We start from the raw sequence: 20,222 nt of genomic DNA, 5'->3' as shown, positions 1-20,222 counted from the left end.
AATTTTGCATTAAATTATTATTTTATAGTTTCTTATATCCAACCTGAACTCTTGGTTATTCATTCAGCATTTCCATTTGTCCAGTAATTTTATGAAAACCCTAGACTCAAGTTTGGGTTAACAAGACCGGAGTCTTTTAGAGCATAGCACAAATACTCATTATATTATCCACTCCTGCTGGCTCCCAAATATATGGACCTCTGGATTCCCAGGCTCTTCTCAATTACATTTTGGGATTAAAGAAACTCCTGCTCTTGCAGAGCCATAAGGAACTCACATACCAGATTTTTAAGTTGATATCTTGTAGTGATCCTATATGGTGTCGTAGGAACGCAAGTGTGCTAGCATGTTCTTTGATTTCTACTCTCCTTCTTGAAATAGTTCAACCTGGAAACACTCACACCAGAGTCAGAGAAGACCACTGTGAGCTTCTGGGTCACAGATTTCACTATCCAATCTAATCAATCTTTATTTAATTGCATAATATTTGGTATGTTTAGCTTGGACAAGAAGTTTATTTCTTTACATATTTGAGTGAATTAACTTTGGAAACATGGAAGTAAATATAATAAAGTTCCTGGTTTTAAAACTTTTAAAATATTGAATTGCATCATAATCAAGAAATGCAGAGCTATATACGATGTGACATTTGGAAACATGAGGCTGCCGATATAAGGGCTGCTGAAAGGCTGCGATGAGGTATGCCTGTTCCTCTGCCATGGGGAATCCAGAAACACTGGGGCTGAAATTCTGGGCCCCATCTGAATCAAACTTATTGTCTATTTCTGGTTCATTTAACTCAAACACTGGTATCTATTCTCAGAGTAAATTCAATATCTCCATATCTTCAGGTAACTCTAAAGTTAGTTTTATATGGTTGAACTCACCACAAGCCTGACGATAAATGCTATGATGCTGTTGTTTATTAACAGTCCAGACACAATAAAATTTCTTTGATTTTTCTATGAACCAATATTTTGGGGGTGAAAAACCTTACCACATTTGAGGGTTCTAGTTTCTTCCTTCTTGCGAGATCAGTTATGTTGATGCCATTGTAGTTAATGTTTTCCATGCAGCCTTTGAAATTCTTTCTACTGCTGGAACTTGGCTTACCGGAGAAAGGTATGCCTCCAAAGGTTATCTTTGAAAAAAAAAAGACGAAATGTCAACATTCATACTGTATTCAACTTAAAAAAAAAAAAATTTACAATAAATTAGACAAAACTACTATTAGATCCAAGGTCAGTTATCTTTACCTCGACCAATATATACAGACATTTTTTTCTGCCTCCAAAGTCTGTTGCATATTAAATTATGTTGTTATTGAAGTATATGCTAATTGTCATTAATTCTGAAAATTAGACTGTAACTTGAACAAGAAAATAGCAACAACCCCTAGCATTTTAATACACAGAAGACAGTTTATCAATTTTCCTGGGACTGTTTTAAAAGATTGTACACAGCAAATATCTTTCATTAAGTAATATTAAGAATACATTTTTATGCTTATCATTCAAAGACATACTATCAATAAATGCTTCTAGCCATTATGAAATAACCAGCATTAATATATTAAGTTTATAAAACTTCAGCCAAAAGCAAGGAAAATTGTATTCAGCCTATTTAGACATTATAGTCTAATGACCATTAGAGTAAAAAATTCATTGGTCTTATTTGAATGCAGAAAATAGTTCCAAAAGTCTAATTGCAACATTGATTAGGAACATCTTCAGATTTGGGGGCCATGATTTGAGAAGTACAGGTTTAAAGATATTATAGGTCTCCTAGGTCCTAAGGAATAAGGTCAATGCTCCTTGCTGTGATTCTTAAGCAATCATTGCCTATAAAAAGAGAGTATATATTTTTCTACATATTTTTGATCCAATTATAGTACTAAATATCAATTTCATATAATACAAAATTATACTTAATTATGTATTGCCAATGACATTTACTGCTAACAAAGAATTAGTAGTGAATGAATCTATTAATCATAGCTGTAATATCAAGATATATAAACCAGATATATTTCTCTTAATTATTATTAAATTACCAATTTTTCTTACAAAGTTTTGAAAATGAAAGACATATTTCAATGTCAAGACTTCATATTTTATATATAAAGCAGAGATCTTTGGGTTTTAGAAGACACAAATTATGCTTCTGTTATTTATGTTTTGGCATTTTATTTTTACTTTTAAAAAAATTTAAATTTTTAAAATTATTTTTTAACCATTTTTAAATTTTTAATGTACAATGTTGTTAGTTTCAGGTGTATAGCAAAGTGATTTAGTTATACACATATATATATTCTTTCTCAGATTCTTTTTCATTATTGGTTATTACAAGATATAGAATATAGTTCCCTGTGCTCTACAGTAGGTCCTTGTTGTTTATCTATTTTATATATAGTAGTGTGTATATGCATTTTAAACGCTTAACTGGTTTTAGGGACAAAGCACAAATTAATGATGGTTTATGAGACAGTATAAAAAACCAAAAAACCTCACTTAAAATAAAATTAAATGTATTAATACCGGTTAGCTGTATATATATCATTTACCTTAGATTTTAAACATGGGAAGAAAAGAGAAAAACTAAGAATACATAAAAAATAATAAGGAAACTACAAAATGAATAATAGAGTATTCTAAAATAGATTAGGAAAATATTTTCAAGTGGCATTGAACTGAACTTATTAGGTGCTATATACATGTAATTAATAACAAAGGTAAGAATTAATGATACTTTAATGGAGTGTTGTATTTCCCATCTAAAATTCATTTTATCAATTTTGTCAATTTCTGCTCCAGTAATAAAATCTTCCAGCCTTAATGACATGCAGCATCACATTTTGAATAATATTACTAAATGCTATTTAAAAGTATTGTTTTATTCCTTCTCTGTGTGCGTAGTTTCTTTACGGGGGGACTCTCATTTTCCTTCCAGATGATGATTCACACACTCCTTACGGTTTTTCTGTTTTCAACAACCTTTGGCTCATGTCCTACCTTATAGAAGGTACCCTGGTGAAGCGTCACAGGCTCAATTTACCAGATTCCTTACAATTAAGAGACATGGGTTCAAATCCCAATTCCTAATGTAACTCATCATTTGCTATTAGGTGCTCACTACTTGTTTCTTGTTATGTATTCTCATCAATAAAAGGAAACACGTTGTGATATTGTAATCATTCTCATGGTAAAAAGAAAACTGTTGCAGTTGTTAGATTAATAATCTGATATTGCTATGACTCACACAATTGCCTTATGAATGGCGCTGCCATTCAATGACAATGTTGACTCTAAAAAAGAATTGCACTGACCTTTTTTTTGTTAGCTATCAAGAGTTTCCAAAGGGTGGCAGAGACTGCTAGATACCTCTGAGTGTCCTTTCTCTCACCTTCTTTAAGAAAAAACCATTGCTTTTCAGCTAGGCACAGGCTCCCCAGACAATACATGGCATTTACCAACCTCTTTGAACAAGTTTTGGTCTCATGAGATTTAAGTGGAAGGGTTGTGTGTGACTCCAAGAACTATAATTAAAGGGATGGGGGGGGCACAGTCTTCTTCACTCCCTTCCTTTGCACTGTCTGGAATACAAAATGGAACGTGAGTGACGATCTTGGAGTGATTTGCAGAGGGGATGGAGTAGCAGCAGGATAAAAGTAGACTGTGGTCTTGATGACCATGATGCTGCCATTTGAGCCCAGGGCTACCTGCCTGTAGGCTCCTTTTATGTGAAAGGAATAAACATGTATCTGTTATGTTCAGTCTTATTAATTATAACTGATATATGTGGTGATTTCTATTACTTCCTGTTGTCTCCTCACATAACCCTATGAGCAATGTGCTATTATATTCACTTTATAGAAAGGGAATGTGATTTCACCACTGTCACACAACCAGTTAGGGGCAAAAAGGGATTCAAACCCAGGACTATGGCTCCAATTTGAGCTCATGCCGTTGATTCTCTACAAAAATCTCAACCGGTTTCTAAAATCCTAGCCCAGTTCTACAGTGGGCAAGGGGGAGGCACTCTTCTACTTTCCAAGCAGAGCTGTATGGCAAAGGCAAGGGCATAACATCCAAAGTGGGTGTATCTTGGCATTTGGATAAAGAAGGGAGAGAAGCCAGGACAAACACCAGTCTGCTGTCCTGCCCTGCGTTGTCACTGGCTGGAGGAGGAAGAATGAAGTGAACTGCCTCTGTACACCCTTGCACGCTTCTCAGGTCACCATGTAGCTGCAGCTTGACTGCAATGGTGACTTGCTCACTTTTAACAGGCTACAGAGAGGTCAGTGAAGTGAACGGTTAAGGCTTCTCCCCCCCAGACATGCCCAAATTGAGTTATGTCAAAGGAGCAAACTTGTCTTCTATTGCTTCTTTTATGATGTATCAATATATCCCCGGGAATGAGGCTAGGTATTCTTTAATTAACCACTGGCAGCAGTGTGCTGCATCCTGCCAATACTGGCTCATGAGAACTGATTGTTGGAGTCATTGTTAAAAATTAAATTATATAAGCTTTAAATTCAATACATTAAACAAAAAATTAATAACTACTCAGAACTCATGTCTACATTTTCCTATCGTGTATGCTCTTGAGGTTATTTATGTTTATTTTGTCTACAGGATGGAAATATTGAATAATGGTGTAGTATAATAAATATTTTTGGTCTTTGTTCCCAGTTCCTGGCACAGAGCTCCTAAAATCCTTGCAATTTCCTGAGTAACAGGTGTGTCTTTTGTTAGTCATAATGAGCCCTTTCGTGCAAGGAGATGTGTGCAAAAACACTGAGAGACCGATTCTACTATAGTCCCTAATTTTCTTTAAACAAATAAGCCAAGAGAATCTCTTTATATTCAGGTAAACATGTTGAGATATAAAGGTAGGCCCAACCATTTTCATTGCAGCTTTTGCCAATAACTGCAGGATCTGAGGAAAGTAATCAGGTAGTAGCTCTACAAAGAGAAATATGTTGAGTCTCTCCTGATTCTTTCTAGTAAATTAAAATTTTTTTCCTGTGTCTCTCTAACAAATATGTCTCAGGCATTTTAGTCTACAGGTGAGGTTCTCAAACATGGTATTCTATCTAGAGGGGCTTTGAAGTGTCGATGAAACTGCTGACCCCATAGAAAGCATTGTGTGTGCATGAATATTCATAGATTTCATCAAAAACTCAAAGGGTCTATAACCCCAAATTTTTAATTCTGTTTTTGAAAATTGGAATTGTGTTTGCCCATTACTAATGTTCCAGGATTTCTCACCTCTTCTATGATACTTCAAAGTTTATTAATGGAGAATGAATAATTCATCTTTAAATTCTCTCCTACAGTAGGAGATAAGCCACATAAGTCAAGATTCATATTAATTTACAGAAGATAGAAATTTTAGGGATTTTCACATTCTTTCCCTTTCAACCATCATTTTTACTTTAAAGAGATATTTGGAGGAGTAATTATTTCCTGATAACCTTAGATTTATTTTAATGTTAATAAAGTCTCTATATCAAAGTTTATATGGCATATTCTATTCTAAATTTCTATTTAGAAACATATATAATGTATTTATATTACAGAAAATTTAGAAACTATTGAAACGTATAAAGAAAATAACATAGTTGTAAATCCTGACTTTTTCACTTACCATGTTATGGTAAAGCACATTCTGTGTTCTGAAAGATTTATGTACGGATATCAGTAACATACATATATGTATATGTATATATCTGCAATTTCAAAACTGGGGGCCAAGGCACATGGAGGTGGCACAGCAAACTCATAGGGGTGCCCCAGTGATGAACATCTTCTTACAGAACTTTTATCCCTATTTATGATTAACATTTTTGATGGACATTTTAAGGTTGAACTGTTCTCCAAATAATTAAAAAACTTGATACGCCTACCAGTATATTATGAGAATATATATTTTTTATGGCAACAATATGATCATTGATTATTTTTTAATCTTTGATCATTTGGAAGGTAAAGAAATATTTTTATTTATGGACAATCTCTTTAAAATATTCTGTATTTTTATTTCTTTTATGACAACGATATCTGAGAAAACAGAACTTGTCAATGACTTAACATATACCAGAACTCAGGATTTCTTATTCAATATTTTGTAATAAATATTAGACAATCCTATGTACATAATATACTGTACATCATCAAGAACAGGTGATTTATAATTAACTACCAAAGAAAAGATTACAACTTAAATTTATTGTGGTTTCGTTAAATGGCCATGATAACATGATAAATGGTCCTTCTCTTTAAATATATCAGTATGTTATTTTGGTACCAAGTTTTTAAACATGTTTTAAGAACTCATTATGAATAATTTAGAAATAAATAAAACGACATATTAACAAATTAGGTTGTCAAGTTGTAAGTTAAGTTTTCTTTGGAGGATAAAATGAAAATGGTATAGGAAGGTATATGATTAACAATAATACAACAAGACAGTAGGAAACTGAGGCAGCCACTTGATGCATTACAACTTACACATCCTCAAATTTACCTCATAGTCCAAATCCAGGTAGTCGAACTCCCCATTGGTGCGGAAGTGCTGTGTGCTTCTGTCCAGGGTGAGGTTGATGCTCCGGCCCTGGCGCTCAATGACCACAGAGTGCCAGTGGTGATCATCCAGCAGACTTCCTGTCCTCACGGACGTGTGGCCATATATGGGGCCAAGCTGGTTGCTTCCTGAGTGGAAAAGAAACAAGGCAAAGCCATCACAACTCTATGTCGAAGTAGACCTTTCATCTACAACACCAAGGGCTGACGTTTCTCTAAAGCTCTGTCTATTGAAGTTAACATGGGAAAACCAACATGTAACTGCACTTAAAAACAGTTGTATGTTCAAACTACATAAAAGCTATTAAAGATGGAAAAGTCTGCTCCCTTAAAAAACATGAGCTTTTTTTTTTTTTTTTTTTCCAATTACTGTGCCATGAATTCTGCTAAATTTGGTAGATTCTTTATAAAGTCAGTGCCCCATGGGCTCTGGGGCCAGAGCGCCTGGATTCTGATGCTGGTTCCACCATTGGCTTGTTCCATGATCCTGGCCAAGGTGACAGTTCTCTAGGCCTCTCTTTCCTCACATGTAAAAAGGGAAGAATAATAGTACCTGCTTTACAAGGTTGCTGTAAGGATTAAATTAATTAGTACAAGCAAAGAACTTACACACTTCCTGACATATAGTGAACATTCATTAAATGTTACCTGTTAATTTTTTTATTATTATTGTTGTTGTTATTATTTTTGGTCAAGAAAACACGGCATGACAATTTTCAGTTTTTTTTTTTTTGATTCCAAAAGCCATAATCAGTATAATATTTAACGTCATGGAAAGTTTACCCAAGTTATACGTTAAAATAAAAAACTGCAAAATTATATATGCAGCATTTATCCAGTTTTGAAATAAGATCTCCATAGCAACAAGACTATAAATAAGAGTGGACGGTTGTGAGAATCTGAAATGTTTACTAAAGTCATCTCTGGATGCTGTTTACATATTTTTTACCATTTTTTATTTTGTCTAATCAAGCATTGCTTTTGATGGTCAGGCAAAGCTAAATGCTATAAAAATACAATACTGCTTCAGAATAAAGAGCATAATAGAAATCAGAGAAACACACAATTGACTGAAGAATTAAATTATTTTCATTTTTTCACATTTAGGATGCTAATATGCCTATACCTGACATTTTCTATGGATTTCCAAATGAAATTTCTTTCCTTTTGGTGATGAAATCAAATGTTGCCCTGTGATTGTGATTATGATTATGTATGTACATTGGTGGTGGGACAGGGAGAAAGAAAAGAAAGAATAAATTTAAGTGAAAGACTACATTCAGTTTCATTACTTTAAATATTTAGACTAGAAGGCTAAGCAGCAACTCACGTGCCTGATATTTAGGTAACAGCATTAAAGAGTGACAGCGGATATTTGAGTGGATGTGTTTCCATCGCTGTCATAAATTCTAGTCAATAAAACTCTACACAAACTGCTTTCCAATAATGACATGGTAATGGTCTTTTTAGTGAGGCCATATGATCAGTTCTTGTTTCAGAACAGTAATGTCACACTCTTACAAGCCCCAGCGGCTTTTAAAGGCTATTCTGTACATTTCACTTTTTTTAAAAAAACAGGAGAAAGGTTTGAAAAAATAAACGTCTTTGGATATGATCCAATTGCTCTGAGTGTGTGTGTGTGTGTGCATGTGCGTGTGTGTGTGTTAGCGTGTGTGTTTTTAAAAAGCACTTATTTTTGGTTTTCTGGTTTCTCTTCCCCCATCCCTCTTTCTTAGCTTCTACTGAACCTTTTTTTCAAAAACTATTTAGGGATATGTTTCTCCCAGGTAATGCATGAATACATGTTTAATATTACAAATAGAGAATATTATAAAGAATTAATATGTAAAACATTAATCACTCATTTCCATCACTAAAGATAGCATGGTCTATTTCCTTCCAGACATTTTTCATTTACATACATTTAATTATATATACATATAATTATATAATACATATAATTCATACACATAATATAAAATATTGGTATATTATATTTTCCTACGGTTCTCATTTAGTGCTGTACCGTATTCCCCAAATTATTCACAGACATTTTAAACACATACCCACCTATTTCTATATGTTAAGCTTTATTTCTTTCAATTTTTGTTATTGTAATGAATATTGCAAAGTACATCCTTAGACTTAAATCCTAAAGTTATTTCTTATTATTTCTTTATATAAAGAATTTAAAATATCTGAAGATACATTATCAAGTTGTTTTCTTGAAATATTTTCAGGAACAGTACAAAGAATCCTTTTTGTCACATAACTCACCAACACAGATACTATCATTTTTTAAATTTATTTACTTGAAAAAATTGGAATCTTGTTATTTTATTGTACATTTCTTTTATAGACAGTTTGAGCATTTGGTGTTTATAGATTATTTATAATGTTTCTTCTACAAGTTTTCCTTATATTTTTTGGCAACATTTTCCTCCTAAAGTCTTGGTATTATTACAGAGTGGAATGAATTTTTATTCATGAATGACATTAAAATTCTATATTTGACATTTGCATTTTCCCAGGTTTTGGCAGGCATTTTCATTTTATGATTTTTTAATATAAAAATTAAAATATTTCTGTGTAATTATATAATCAGCATTTTTGGATAATTTTCTTCTTTGTTATAGAAATTATTATTTCTATCAGAGATTTTGAATGTGAAAAGTTTTATAATAAAAGATAAATCTTTGTAGACACTATAGCAAGTATTATCAACCAAAAAAACTAACTGAAGTTTTAATTTTTAGTATAATTTTGATTTTCAAAGTAATAAAAGTTAATATAAGGGACACAAGCCATATTTAAGAATGTTGGAACAACCATAGTGATAAGGAAAGTAAATAGGCAGGATCTCTTTTTGTGTTCTAATTTTTAGTTTTATAGCTTTCCATTGGGATGCATTTAACATGTGAATTTTAAAAGATTATAAAAGGATTCTATAAAGATTATAAAGTCTTTTATATCTTTATAGACTATAAAATCTTTATAGAATTCTAAAGTCACTGCAGCATAAAAAATACAGAATATATGATGCCCTTCAAACAACTCTTGCATAAATCCCGAAATTTTTAGGCAAGCAAGAGGAGGGTAAATGTACTGTTGATTTGCATGAATTGTAACTTTGAATGTCAGTATCTGTGTTGTGGATCTTCCCTTTAACTTTAAGTAAACCTGAGCTACATTATCAACAACCAAACATGTATTAGGATTGTCCACTTAAAAACAACAACAAAAGCCCAAAACAAAATAATAACTCCTTCTTTGAGTTTCATCTCATTCTCCAGTAAACAAATCATTTCTGATTCCTTCATTTCTAGTTGATAATATTTAAAATATTCATTCCCACACCTTTCATCTTTTCTTAACTGATGACAATAAAACTACTGTCCTTTCTATTCCACTGAGAATAAATCAACAGTAACCACAATGTTGCCAAACAGTGACCTCAGTTTTCTGTCTTCTTAAGTGACATTTTAGGCGAATTTGACACAGTAGACCACAGTAGACCACCTCTTGTCCTTCCCGGGTCTCTGTGATGCCACATACTAGTATTTCCTCCTATCCACTGTCCACTTCTTCTCAGTCTCCATGTAGTATCTTCTCCTGTTAATCTCATACATGCAACTCCCTAGTTGAAATCTCAACTTTGATGCCTAATAAGCAACTAAAATGCACCATATCCAAACAGATCTCTAGACTTCCTCTGTTGGAAAAAACTAATACTTCTCTATTAGAAGGAACTCTGTGGAGAAAATAAAGCTTTCTGTATTTCTGAAAATGGTGCTAATGTCCATTTGGAACTCAAGCCATACCCTAGGAATTATCCCTTATACATTATCTTTCTTTCTTACTCCATATCCAAATCATTACAAATGATACTGAATTTACCACCAGAATCATCTCCCAAGTGGATCAATTTCTCTACATCTCCACTGATAGCCACCTTCTGCAAGCAGTGCTCTCACTGTAGCAAGCAGTGTTGTCTCTCACTGTCTCTCACTGTACCAGACTCTCATGTTGATGCAAGTGTTTTCTCTTACAGAAGTCTCAGTACTTAAAAAAAATAAGATCATGATGCTAGAGTTTAAAGCCTACTAATAGCTTCCCATTCTTAAAATAATATCTAAACCTTTTACCATGCCCTAAAGGACACTACAGTATTTCAACAATCCTCAATGTTTGGATTTCATCTTTTATCCTATTTACTCATTACAAATACCCACACCAGCCTTTTCCTGTTCCTTGAGCATGTCAGGTCTTAGTCTTTCGTGATTCCCTCCTCTCAATTAACCTTCTCTCAGATATTTTTAGGGCTTGTTTTTGTCATCACTGAAATCTCAGCATGAATATCTTCTCAGGGAGGACCTTCTTCACTACATATTCTAATGTTGACCCATCTTGCCTATGCAATATCCTTTATATATTAACCTATTTAATTGATTTCACACTCCTCATCATTATTTGAAGTCATTTCTTTGGATTTAGTTGTTTTATAAAAATAGTAATAGATAATATAGTGTCTGATGCCCCCACTGTGTCATAAACTTCATGAACTCAAAGAACTCCATTTTCTTCACCCCTGTATCCTAGATGCTCGTATAGTACCTGCAGAGTACAGGTGTTTAATACATATTTTTGAATGAATAAGTATATCAATATATATCAACCACTATGAATTAAAACTGGATTGACAATATAATGTGAACTCCTTTTGCAATTTACATTTTAAGGATTAAAGACCATTAGCATTTAACTAACGGGAAGACTAATAAATGAAAAGAATGGTGCCAAAAGTCAGGACATACCTAGGTTTAAACTGAAGACCAGCTTGGCTTTTTTCAGTTCCAAAGTAATATAATCCCCTTGCTGTCCTTCCCCGTGCAAGATTACCCCTTCACTTTCGGAGGTTTTAAATTTCAAAGCAATGACATCTTTCAGTGTTTTCATCTTCTTGTTTCTGAATCTATATGGTAACACAACATGACCATCAAAGTTGATAACATCAGCCCCTAAAAGAAGAAATAAATAATATGTTAGTTTAATTATTGTATGTTGTCATCCAGTGTGAAGTATATCTTCTTTCAGTGAGTGTCTACACAGAATAAATGAGAAAAAAGTGTTTTTTTCCTGAAAACTCTTTAGCCCTGGGTTCTTGTTCTATCTCTTATTTTGGTTGATTGTGTGTCCTGAAGTGGATTTTATGGGAAGTACTTATAAAGAATGATCACAGAAACCTTTATCAATGTAACTTGTAATACTAATAACATAAATTCCATCAATGACTTTACACGCGTCAAATTTTTAACTTAGAAGTTTGGAGTTTACTTGAAAAAAGTAAAATTTTTAATCCCTGAGATATTATGAGATTTTATTATTTTCCTTCTTAAATGAGGCTGAGTGTTTATGATTTCAAATATATATCAATATTTTGCCCACAAATTTTATTTTCCATGACATAACAATGAAGGATCTTGGAATGCAGGGTTTAGGGTATACTCATTTTTCCAATGGTTTTTATATTCTACTACAGTTTCACTTAACTTTATGGTAGTGCCTAGATATAGTGAAGTGAACTTTAAGAAGCTTTTACCATTTGCTTCTAGGGCTCGTGTCTGTCTCAAATTCCTTGTTAGCCCCTTGCCTTTGGAATGGAGAATTGGGTTGCCCATGTTTTCGACTACACTAAACAAAGACATCCTCACCCATATATAATTAGAAGAACAAGTATCTAGCCTATACTGGGATAAGAGTAGTTCTAATTTTATTTTAGGGAATTTCATTGAAAACATGAAATATAAACTTTTTTAGAAATGTGAACAATTTTTTCACGACGCTCAGAAACAAGGGATGGTGGGCAATAGTTTAATAATTGCTACTTATTCACACCAGAAATAGAAAATGAGATGATTTTATTTATTACACACTGTTGGTTAGTGGGTTGCCAACCCATGGAATGGGTCAACGATGAACTGTAATCATTCAGATCAAATTTTAAGTACAAATAGAAGCTTAGTTACCATAATTAGATCTTTATCATTGAAACTACTTTTAGCTCTTAATATTAAATTGTAGAGAATCTAGACAAATTGGACAGTTCTAATTATCTTAGAATTATAAGCCAGGATGAAGCTGCCTCTCAGTTTGGGGTAAGGTCTTGCCAAAGAATCCACAGGGAGACACTGGAGAAAAATAATAGCAAGTTTAAAGCCTGTCAGAGAAATATCTTCTCATTACATGTCCTAGTTCTCTGGCACTGGTTTACTTCAATCAGCATGGGGAATACTTTGGATCCCGGTAACAGTAACGATAGCACGCTACATCATGGCAGCCTAGGCAGAGGAGCAGAGCTACCGTAGGTATATTCACCCTTCTGTGCAGTACCGGCAGCATATTCACTCTTTCTGTGCAGTGCTTGCCAGTATAAGTTTTGCTTTTAACTAATTCTATAAAGTGAATTGATATGAATACAGTTATTTCAAATATTGCTTAGAATATCTCTAACTTTTCCCTTCAAATCATCAATAGATTTTGAATATTTAAAAATATCCTACCGCCGCAAACATTTATGTTTTTAAATAATAGTTCAGAGAATTGTTACATTCTAAAAAGTTCACAAAGAAAAATATAACTTGGAATTTTGTTTTAATTCTTAGAGTCAATAATTTACTATAAGACTTTGTATAATCATAAAAATTTTCTTAATCAACAGAATTCTGTTCTGAGAGTGTGAATCACAGAGGTTTATTTACTATGGAGGAAAAAAAGCAGCCATTAAATTTTGGCTTCTGCTAACACTGCCAAGCCAATTCGATTTTAGCTTAATCATCTATACTGTCACAACTGAATTCCAATTGCAATATCTTTATCATTTGTGATGAGAGATAAAACTGAGGAAACGTGGAATCTGATTATTGGATCCCAGATTGAATTTATAATCCAGCAGCTGGTTGAAATGACTTTTTGTCTTGAAAAGTGTATAAACAAAAAGTCAGAAGGAGGGAGTAAATTCTGAATTCCAGAAAGTAATTTTGCAGTCAATTTCATATCAACAACAGTCATTTTATATACCTTCAATATACATTAATTGACAAAAAATATTCCCCATTCATCTCTTAGGAAGTAAATGTTCCTGGAGCTTAGACAGAGGAAAGAATTCACCCCTCTCCCGTTTCCTCCTAACTCAAAATCAGGTCCAGGTACAGAATAGTGACTTATGCAAATGTTGATGCCTTTCTTCCTTACTTTTAGGGCAATGAAATAAGTGACAAGAAGGATGGTCATCATTTAGACAGTCCTAGGACGTTAAAAAAAAAAAAAAACACAAGGAATGTTTTTCATGAGGACCAAACCTCATTTTACAAATAGTAAGTGGTCAGTGGTCGGTTGAGAAACTAATAAAAATGCTCTGCAAGCCAGATCACTCATCACAAAATCCAAACTGTTCTTCTAGGAATGGGTTAAATGCTTGCACAATATTAGCATGTGGATGTGAACTCAGAGTTGGCTTTGAAATTACAAAATTCCTAGAAATAATCTATCATATATAATTTATACATAAGCACGCACCATAAGAGAGTCTGGGATATTGTAAAATCCATCAGAGTTTAGTTCCATTTCCTACAAAATACATTACAATTTCATTTGACATCTAATAGTATGTTGTGCTTATTTTGGGACAAGCCATATTTTTTCCCCTATTACCCTGATTGCTTTTCACTCCCTAGAACAAAGTTTTCTATGCAGTGATTAAATATGTGTGGTTGAACTGTTTAAGCAATCTGAACAACGATATGGCTAGTCAAAAAGTGAATGCGAAATCTCAGTGCTTCCATGATTTTGTTTCTAACAATAACTCAGAGAGCTGGTAACGTGCCCAATTCATCAAATCGTCACAGCAGAGAAGGCTTTTATTTTAAAACATTTCATTGTTACTTAGTCTTTACTGTCTGAATTTGGAGATACTCAGATGAGATAGTTTGGAAAATTGTTTATCATCTAAGATTTTATTATTTTAAAAAAGTACCTTTGCTAATTTTTACTACAAATGTAATATATGTTTATTGTTAAAAAGAAATGAACAATACAGAAATACAGAAGGTAGAATGTGAATCCCCAAGACAAGAGATCACCAGTCTTAATGGGTAACCAGTGTTGATGGTGTGTCATTCTAGATTTTATGCATCTATCTCTCTATCTAATGTATGGAATAATGCAAGAAACTATACATTATTACATATACGTGTGTGTGTGTAAACAGAGAGAGAGAGGAAGGGAAAGAGAAAGGAGAATGTCATTTCATTTAATTGTGGTTCAAAATGTATAATAATAGCTTGAGCTTTGGGCAATCTATTTATAATGTGGGGAAATTGTAGGGTTTAGCAAATTAGTATGTTTTATTGACTTTCGTGCAGCAAGGCACTTACATAAAGTAAGAGTGTATATAATTAGAAATGTAATTTATGCTATTTGAAAAAATTAAAAATGTATTTGAATATAGCACCACAACGTAAACAACTTTTGATTTCTTGTTTTCTCATAAATGTTTCATTTTCATATAGAAAATTGAGAATAATAGGAAGATTTAAAGAAGAAAATTAAAAGGACATAATTCTATTTTCATGAAATAACCACTGATAACTTACATTTCTGATTATTTTAGTTTGTATATATGTAATGTATGTACATAGATACACAGAAGGATCATACTCTATATAGTTTTGTTACTAAACACTAGTTTGTTTTTTTTTCAATCTCATATATTGTTTTTCCCAAAACAGGATTTTAATTAGCTAAAAATATACCATCATTTGGATGTCCAGTTTCTTCAATAAGAATCTATTTTGCAGTTTTCTTTTTAATTAACTTTTTATTTTGGAATAATTTTTGATTTAGTGAAAAGTTGCAAAGATAGTACAGTGAGTTCCCACACACCCTCCACCCAGTTTCTTCTAATGTTAACATTTTACATAACTGGTACATTTGTCTAATCTAAGACATAACTTAGGTATAACACTGTTCACTGAAATACAGACTATGTTTGGATTTTACCAGTTTTCACAAATGTTTTTGTTTGTTTGCTTTTCCTATTCCAGGATCCAGTCCAGGATCTCACATTGCATTTCATCATCATGTTTCCTTAGTTTCCTTCAACTCCTTGAATCTGTGATGTTTTCTCAGTCTGTCTTTCATAACTTTGACACTTTAGAAGAGTACCGGTCAGGTATTTTGTAGAATCCTTCTCATCCTGGCTTGGTCTGAAGTTTTCTTATGACTAGACTGGTGGAGTTTGGGGAAAAAACCACTGAGTTGGGGTGTCCTCAGCACTTCCTGTCAGGGGAGGCACGATTTCAACATGACTTTCCACTTGTGATAGTGGTCAAGGTGATGTCTGCCGAGTTTCTTCACTGTCAGGTTACTATTTTTCCTTTTCCGTACTTTATTCTGTGGAAGTGAGTCACCAAGTCCAGCCCATGTTTAAGGTAAGGGGAATTAAGTTCTACCTCCTGGAGGGGGAGTATCTACATATACTATTTAGAATTCTTCTGTAAAGATTTCTTCTATTTATTCATTCATTCAATCATTTATTTATATAATTATGGGATTGTGCATGTTTATTTATTCGTTGAGTTTAATTCAATACTTATCTTATTCAAATTTTTCCAGCTTTAGCCATTGGGAGCTCTTTCAGGTTGGCTCCTGTGTCTCTTTGGTAGGTTGTGGCCCCTGCTGCTTCCTCTTCCCCCTCCCTCTTTTCCCCCTCCCTCCCCCTCCCCTCCCCTCCCCTCCCCCTTCCCCTCCTCCACTCCCCTTCCCTTTCCTCCCCTCCCCCTTCCCCCTCCTCCTCTCCCCCTTCCCCTTCCTCTTTTCCCCCTCCTCCCCTCCCCCTTCCCCTCCCTCTTTTCCCCCTCCTCCCATCCCCCTTCCCCTCCTCCCCTCCCCCTTCCCTCTTTTCCCCCTCTTGCCCTCCCCCTTCCCCTCCTCCCCCTTTCCCCCTCCTCCCCCTTCCCCCTCCCTCTTTTCCCCTCCTCCCCTCCCCTTCCCCCTCCTCTCCCTTCCCCCTCCTCCTCTTCCCCTTCCCCCTCCCTCTTTTCCTCTCCTCCCCTCCCCCTTTCCCCTCCTCCCCCTCCCCCTCCTCCTCTCCCCCTTCCTCCTCCCTCTTTTCCTCTCCGCCCATCCCCCTTCCCCTCCTCCCCTCCCCCTTCCTCTTTTCCCCCTTCTCCCCTCCCCCTTTTCCCCTCCTCCCCTCCCCTTCCCTCTCCTCCTCTCCCCCTTCCCCCTACCTCTTTCCCCCCTCCCCTCCCCCTTCCCCCTCCTCCTCTCCCCCTTCCCCCTCCCTTTTCCCCCTTCTCCCCTCCCCCTTTTCCCCTCCACTCCCTCCCCTTCCCCTCCTCCCCCTCCCCTTCCCCCCTCCTCCCATCCTCCTTCCCCCTCTTCCCCCCCTTCCCCCTTCTCAAGCCTCCCTCTCCTCTTCCTAGTCCTCCTCATCCTCTTCCTTTTTCCTCTTTCTCTTCTCTCTTTCTGTCACTATATGATGCCCTAAGCTTATCTTGCACTTTTCCTGCCCCAGACCTAGAATCAGCCATTTTCCCAAGGAACCCCCATTTCTTTTATTGTACAATGGCCCTGAGAAGCTTGCAGGCTTTTTATTTTTTCACTTTGCACACAATAAATTTTCTACAAATATAGTTATCATCTATATGATCTATTCTTCCACAAAATAAGTAAATTATTCAGAAAAAAAGGACAAAAACTTATAAAATGTTTCTTAGTTATCTATTTCATAAGGATTTGCAAGGATTTTGAAGCTCTTTTCGTGTTAATCAAATGTTTTTGCATAAACAGTGACTTTTAAAAGCAATAATGATAATTGCTAATATGTGTTTAAGTGATTACTGATTACTCCTTAAATAAATTTGATTATTAATATTTAAGTGGTAATGCATAAGCCCTAATATTTTTAACTAATTTTGTTTTATTTTCATGAAATTAATATGTATTCACTGTAAAAAATTTATGTTAAGAAAGCAAAAACATAATCAATTTAAATTAGTTACAATCACGCCACATAGATATCAAAATACTTTTTGTACGTCTGTCTAAGGAATTTGTGGTTTTCTACAAATACCAACATTTTCTACAAATCCAAACATTTCTATTGATATAATCAGCATTCTTGTAGTGAGATTCTTGAGCACTGGAACAATTATTTTCTGACTTTAAATTTCTAAAGTGTTTAATTAAAGCATTTGAATTGCTTAAAGATCAGTAGAGATGTATGTTAACGAGGTAGTATGAAATCTAACATTATGTAATTTATATAAATACCCAAGTTACTTTCAAGAGTGAAATATATCTCTGAAACTAAAGTTGAAAAATACTACAAGGTGCCATTTGCTTAGTTTTGCAAATTTTTACATAGATGCACATCTATGTATTGTTTCTCTTTTTTTTTAATGTCAGATGTCAATATTCTAGATATGTCTATCTAGACCTTTCTTTACAAAATAGCACATCTGCCATCTTCATCTCTAGCTACTTACTCACTGGTCTTCTTCTTCATAGCATTTATCTCTACCTACTACCTGATATATTGATGGGCTCATGAATTTACAGCATGCCTCCACCTCCAAGAATGTATATGCACCAGAGACTTTATTTTGCTCCACCCCTGAAGCTCAGTACTACAACAGCGGGTAAGTCAATATTCGTTAAGTATTTGTCGAATGATTGCTTGTTGTCATGCACACTCAAAGCACTGGATTAAAGTAGAATAAACTTCTTTAAACTTTTTCTTTAAAAATCTGAATCACTAGATTGGAAGAAATTTCAAGAATCACTCTGATCCACCCTTGGTGCCACAGCTACTAATATAACCAAAGTTTCAATTGTTAGAGAAAAAGAATGGTAATTTCGTGTTACTTTTTTTGTGGTGGGGGGAAAAATTCATGCTATTATTATTAATTGACTCGGTGTTATTTAATTGACAGACATTAACTCTAGTGGAGCCGAGTCCATTTCATCTCCTCTGCAGACTGTTTCTGATTAATCACCTTCTTCTAACCCACTGCCCTTTCCTTTCAATATATCTGTGGTTTAAATGTAAATAGGCAGTTTAAATAGATTCTAAAATGTCAATAACAGCTAATTTAGAATAGCAGCAGCAAAAGAGCCATCTTCAAATCCTTTAAAATATAATGTAGAGACAGACTTTAAAAAATCACTTTTACTTTGGGAAAAATAAAATAAAAACCATAAAGGCTCTTTCATAAAGGCCATCATCTCACATTTTATGCAATATTTCTCCTTAAAATGTGTTGCTTTGCCCTTAAGAGCTTCATAACTCATGGTAGGACAAGAACAATCACATCAGAGAAGTCTGATTTCATTTATCCACAACACTGGGACTCCAGTACCCAGTTGCCTGAAAGACTGATCCACATGGACCTTCCACAGGCATATCTAACTCTACCTGCCCAACACATTAAGTCTTTCTCTGGGTCTTACTGCTCCTGTTCTTATATCCATTATCCAGTCACTTAAGACAGAGCTCTGGGCCTTTCCTTAGCTCCTCCCTTTCTCATGCACCTATGTTCCGTCAGTTCCAAGTCCAGTGAAATTTAGCATGTCCGTGTTTTTCAAACACATCGCTGACTTTTTATATGCACTGCCACCAGGCTCCCATCACCTCACATACTGTCTATTGCATTAACATTGTGAATGAGCAACTCCCACCCTCCGGTCTTATTCCCCTTAAATTTATCCTCCACACTGAAGCTAGTGAGATCTTTCTGAAATAAACTCTTTTACTGAAAAACTTTCCAGTGTGGCCTGCAAGACCCTCAGCGATAGAGCTCCTGCCTTCCTGACACCCTCACATTTTAGCACCAACTTTTTCCTTAAGTGCTGCTGACGGTAAAACCAACTAAATCCCTTGATAATTTCACCTAGCGCCTTTCCTTGCGGTAAGCTCACTTCCTTCAATGAACAGCTATTTAAAAAAATCTAGTTTAAGTTTAGGCATCCTCCAAGCTTCAGATAAAGCTCACCTACTAGAAAGGTTTCCTTGTGTGAAACAGCCCTCACCTATTGCTCCACAGCACCCTTGGATACTTTTATTGTATCCCTTCTCATCTTATATTAAAATTATCTCTTTATGGGTCTGATTTCCTCTGGAGCTTTAAACTTTCCTAAGGTACAGTAGACTCCGGTTTGTTCCACTTTGTATTTCTCACACAATAAACATCTCTTAAACTGATTTAAACATAATTGGTATTTGAGCTGTGTGCACCCCAATGTTCATTGCAACACTGTTTACAATAGCCAAGCTATGGAAACAACCTAAATGTCTATCGACAGACGGATGGATAAAGAAGATGTGGTACATACGTAGAGCGGAATACTACTCAGCCATAAAAAAGAATGAAATGATGCCACTTGTAGCAACATGGACCTAAAAATTATCATACTAAGTAAGCCAGAGAAAGACAAATATCATATGATATCCCTTATATGTAGAATCTAAAAAAATGATACAAATGAACTTATTTACAAAACAGAAAGAGACTCACAGACTTAGAAAACAAACTTATGGTTACCAAAGGGGAGAAACAGGGGAGGGATAAATTAGGA

The 20,222-nt window shown here is 34.7% G+C and overlaps 1 protein-coding gene across 3 annotated transcripts in view; it reads right to left on the bottom strand.

Annotated features, from left to right (window-relative positions):
* The window catches only part of CNTNAP2 (contactin associated protein 2), a 2,029,937-nt gene that overhangs the window by 1,121,154 nt on the left and 888,561 nt on the right, over positions 1–20,222 (bottom strand). For all 3 annotated transcript variants that reach the window (XM_067747291.1, XM_067747290.1, XM_067747289.1), the window contains 3 exons: positions 11,399–11,602; positions 6,529–6,713; positions 998–1,141 (listed from right to left, as the gene is read on the bottom strand). In XM_067747291.1, coding sequence (XP_067603392.1) covers positions 998–1,141; positions 6,529–6,713; positions 11,399–11,602 — 533 coding nt within the window. The remainder of the gene's footprint in view (positions 1–997; positions 1,142–6,528; positions 6,714–11,398; positions 11,603–20,222) is intronic.

Source organism: Pseudorca crassidens, chromosome 8, assembly GCF_039906515.1.
Source record: "Pseudorca crassidens isolate mPseCra1 chromosome 8, mPseCra1.hap1, whole genome shotgun sequence".
NCBI classification, from domain to species: domain Eukaryota; kingdom Metazoa; phylum Chordata; class Mammalia; order Artiodactyla; family Delphinidae; genus Pseudorca; species Pseudorca crassidens.
The sequence above is the reverse complement of the archived record's forward strand: the minus strand, read 5'-3'. Positions and strand labels throughout refer to the sequence as shown.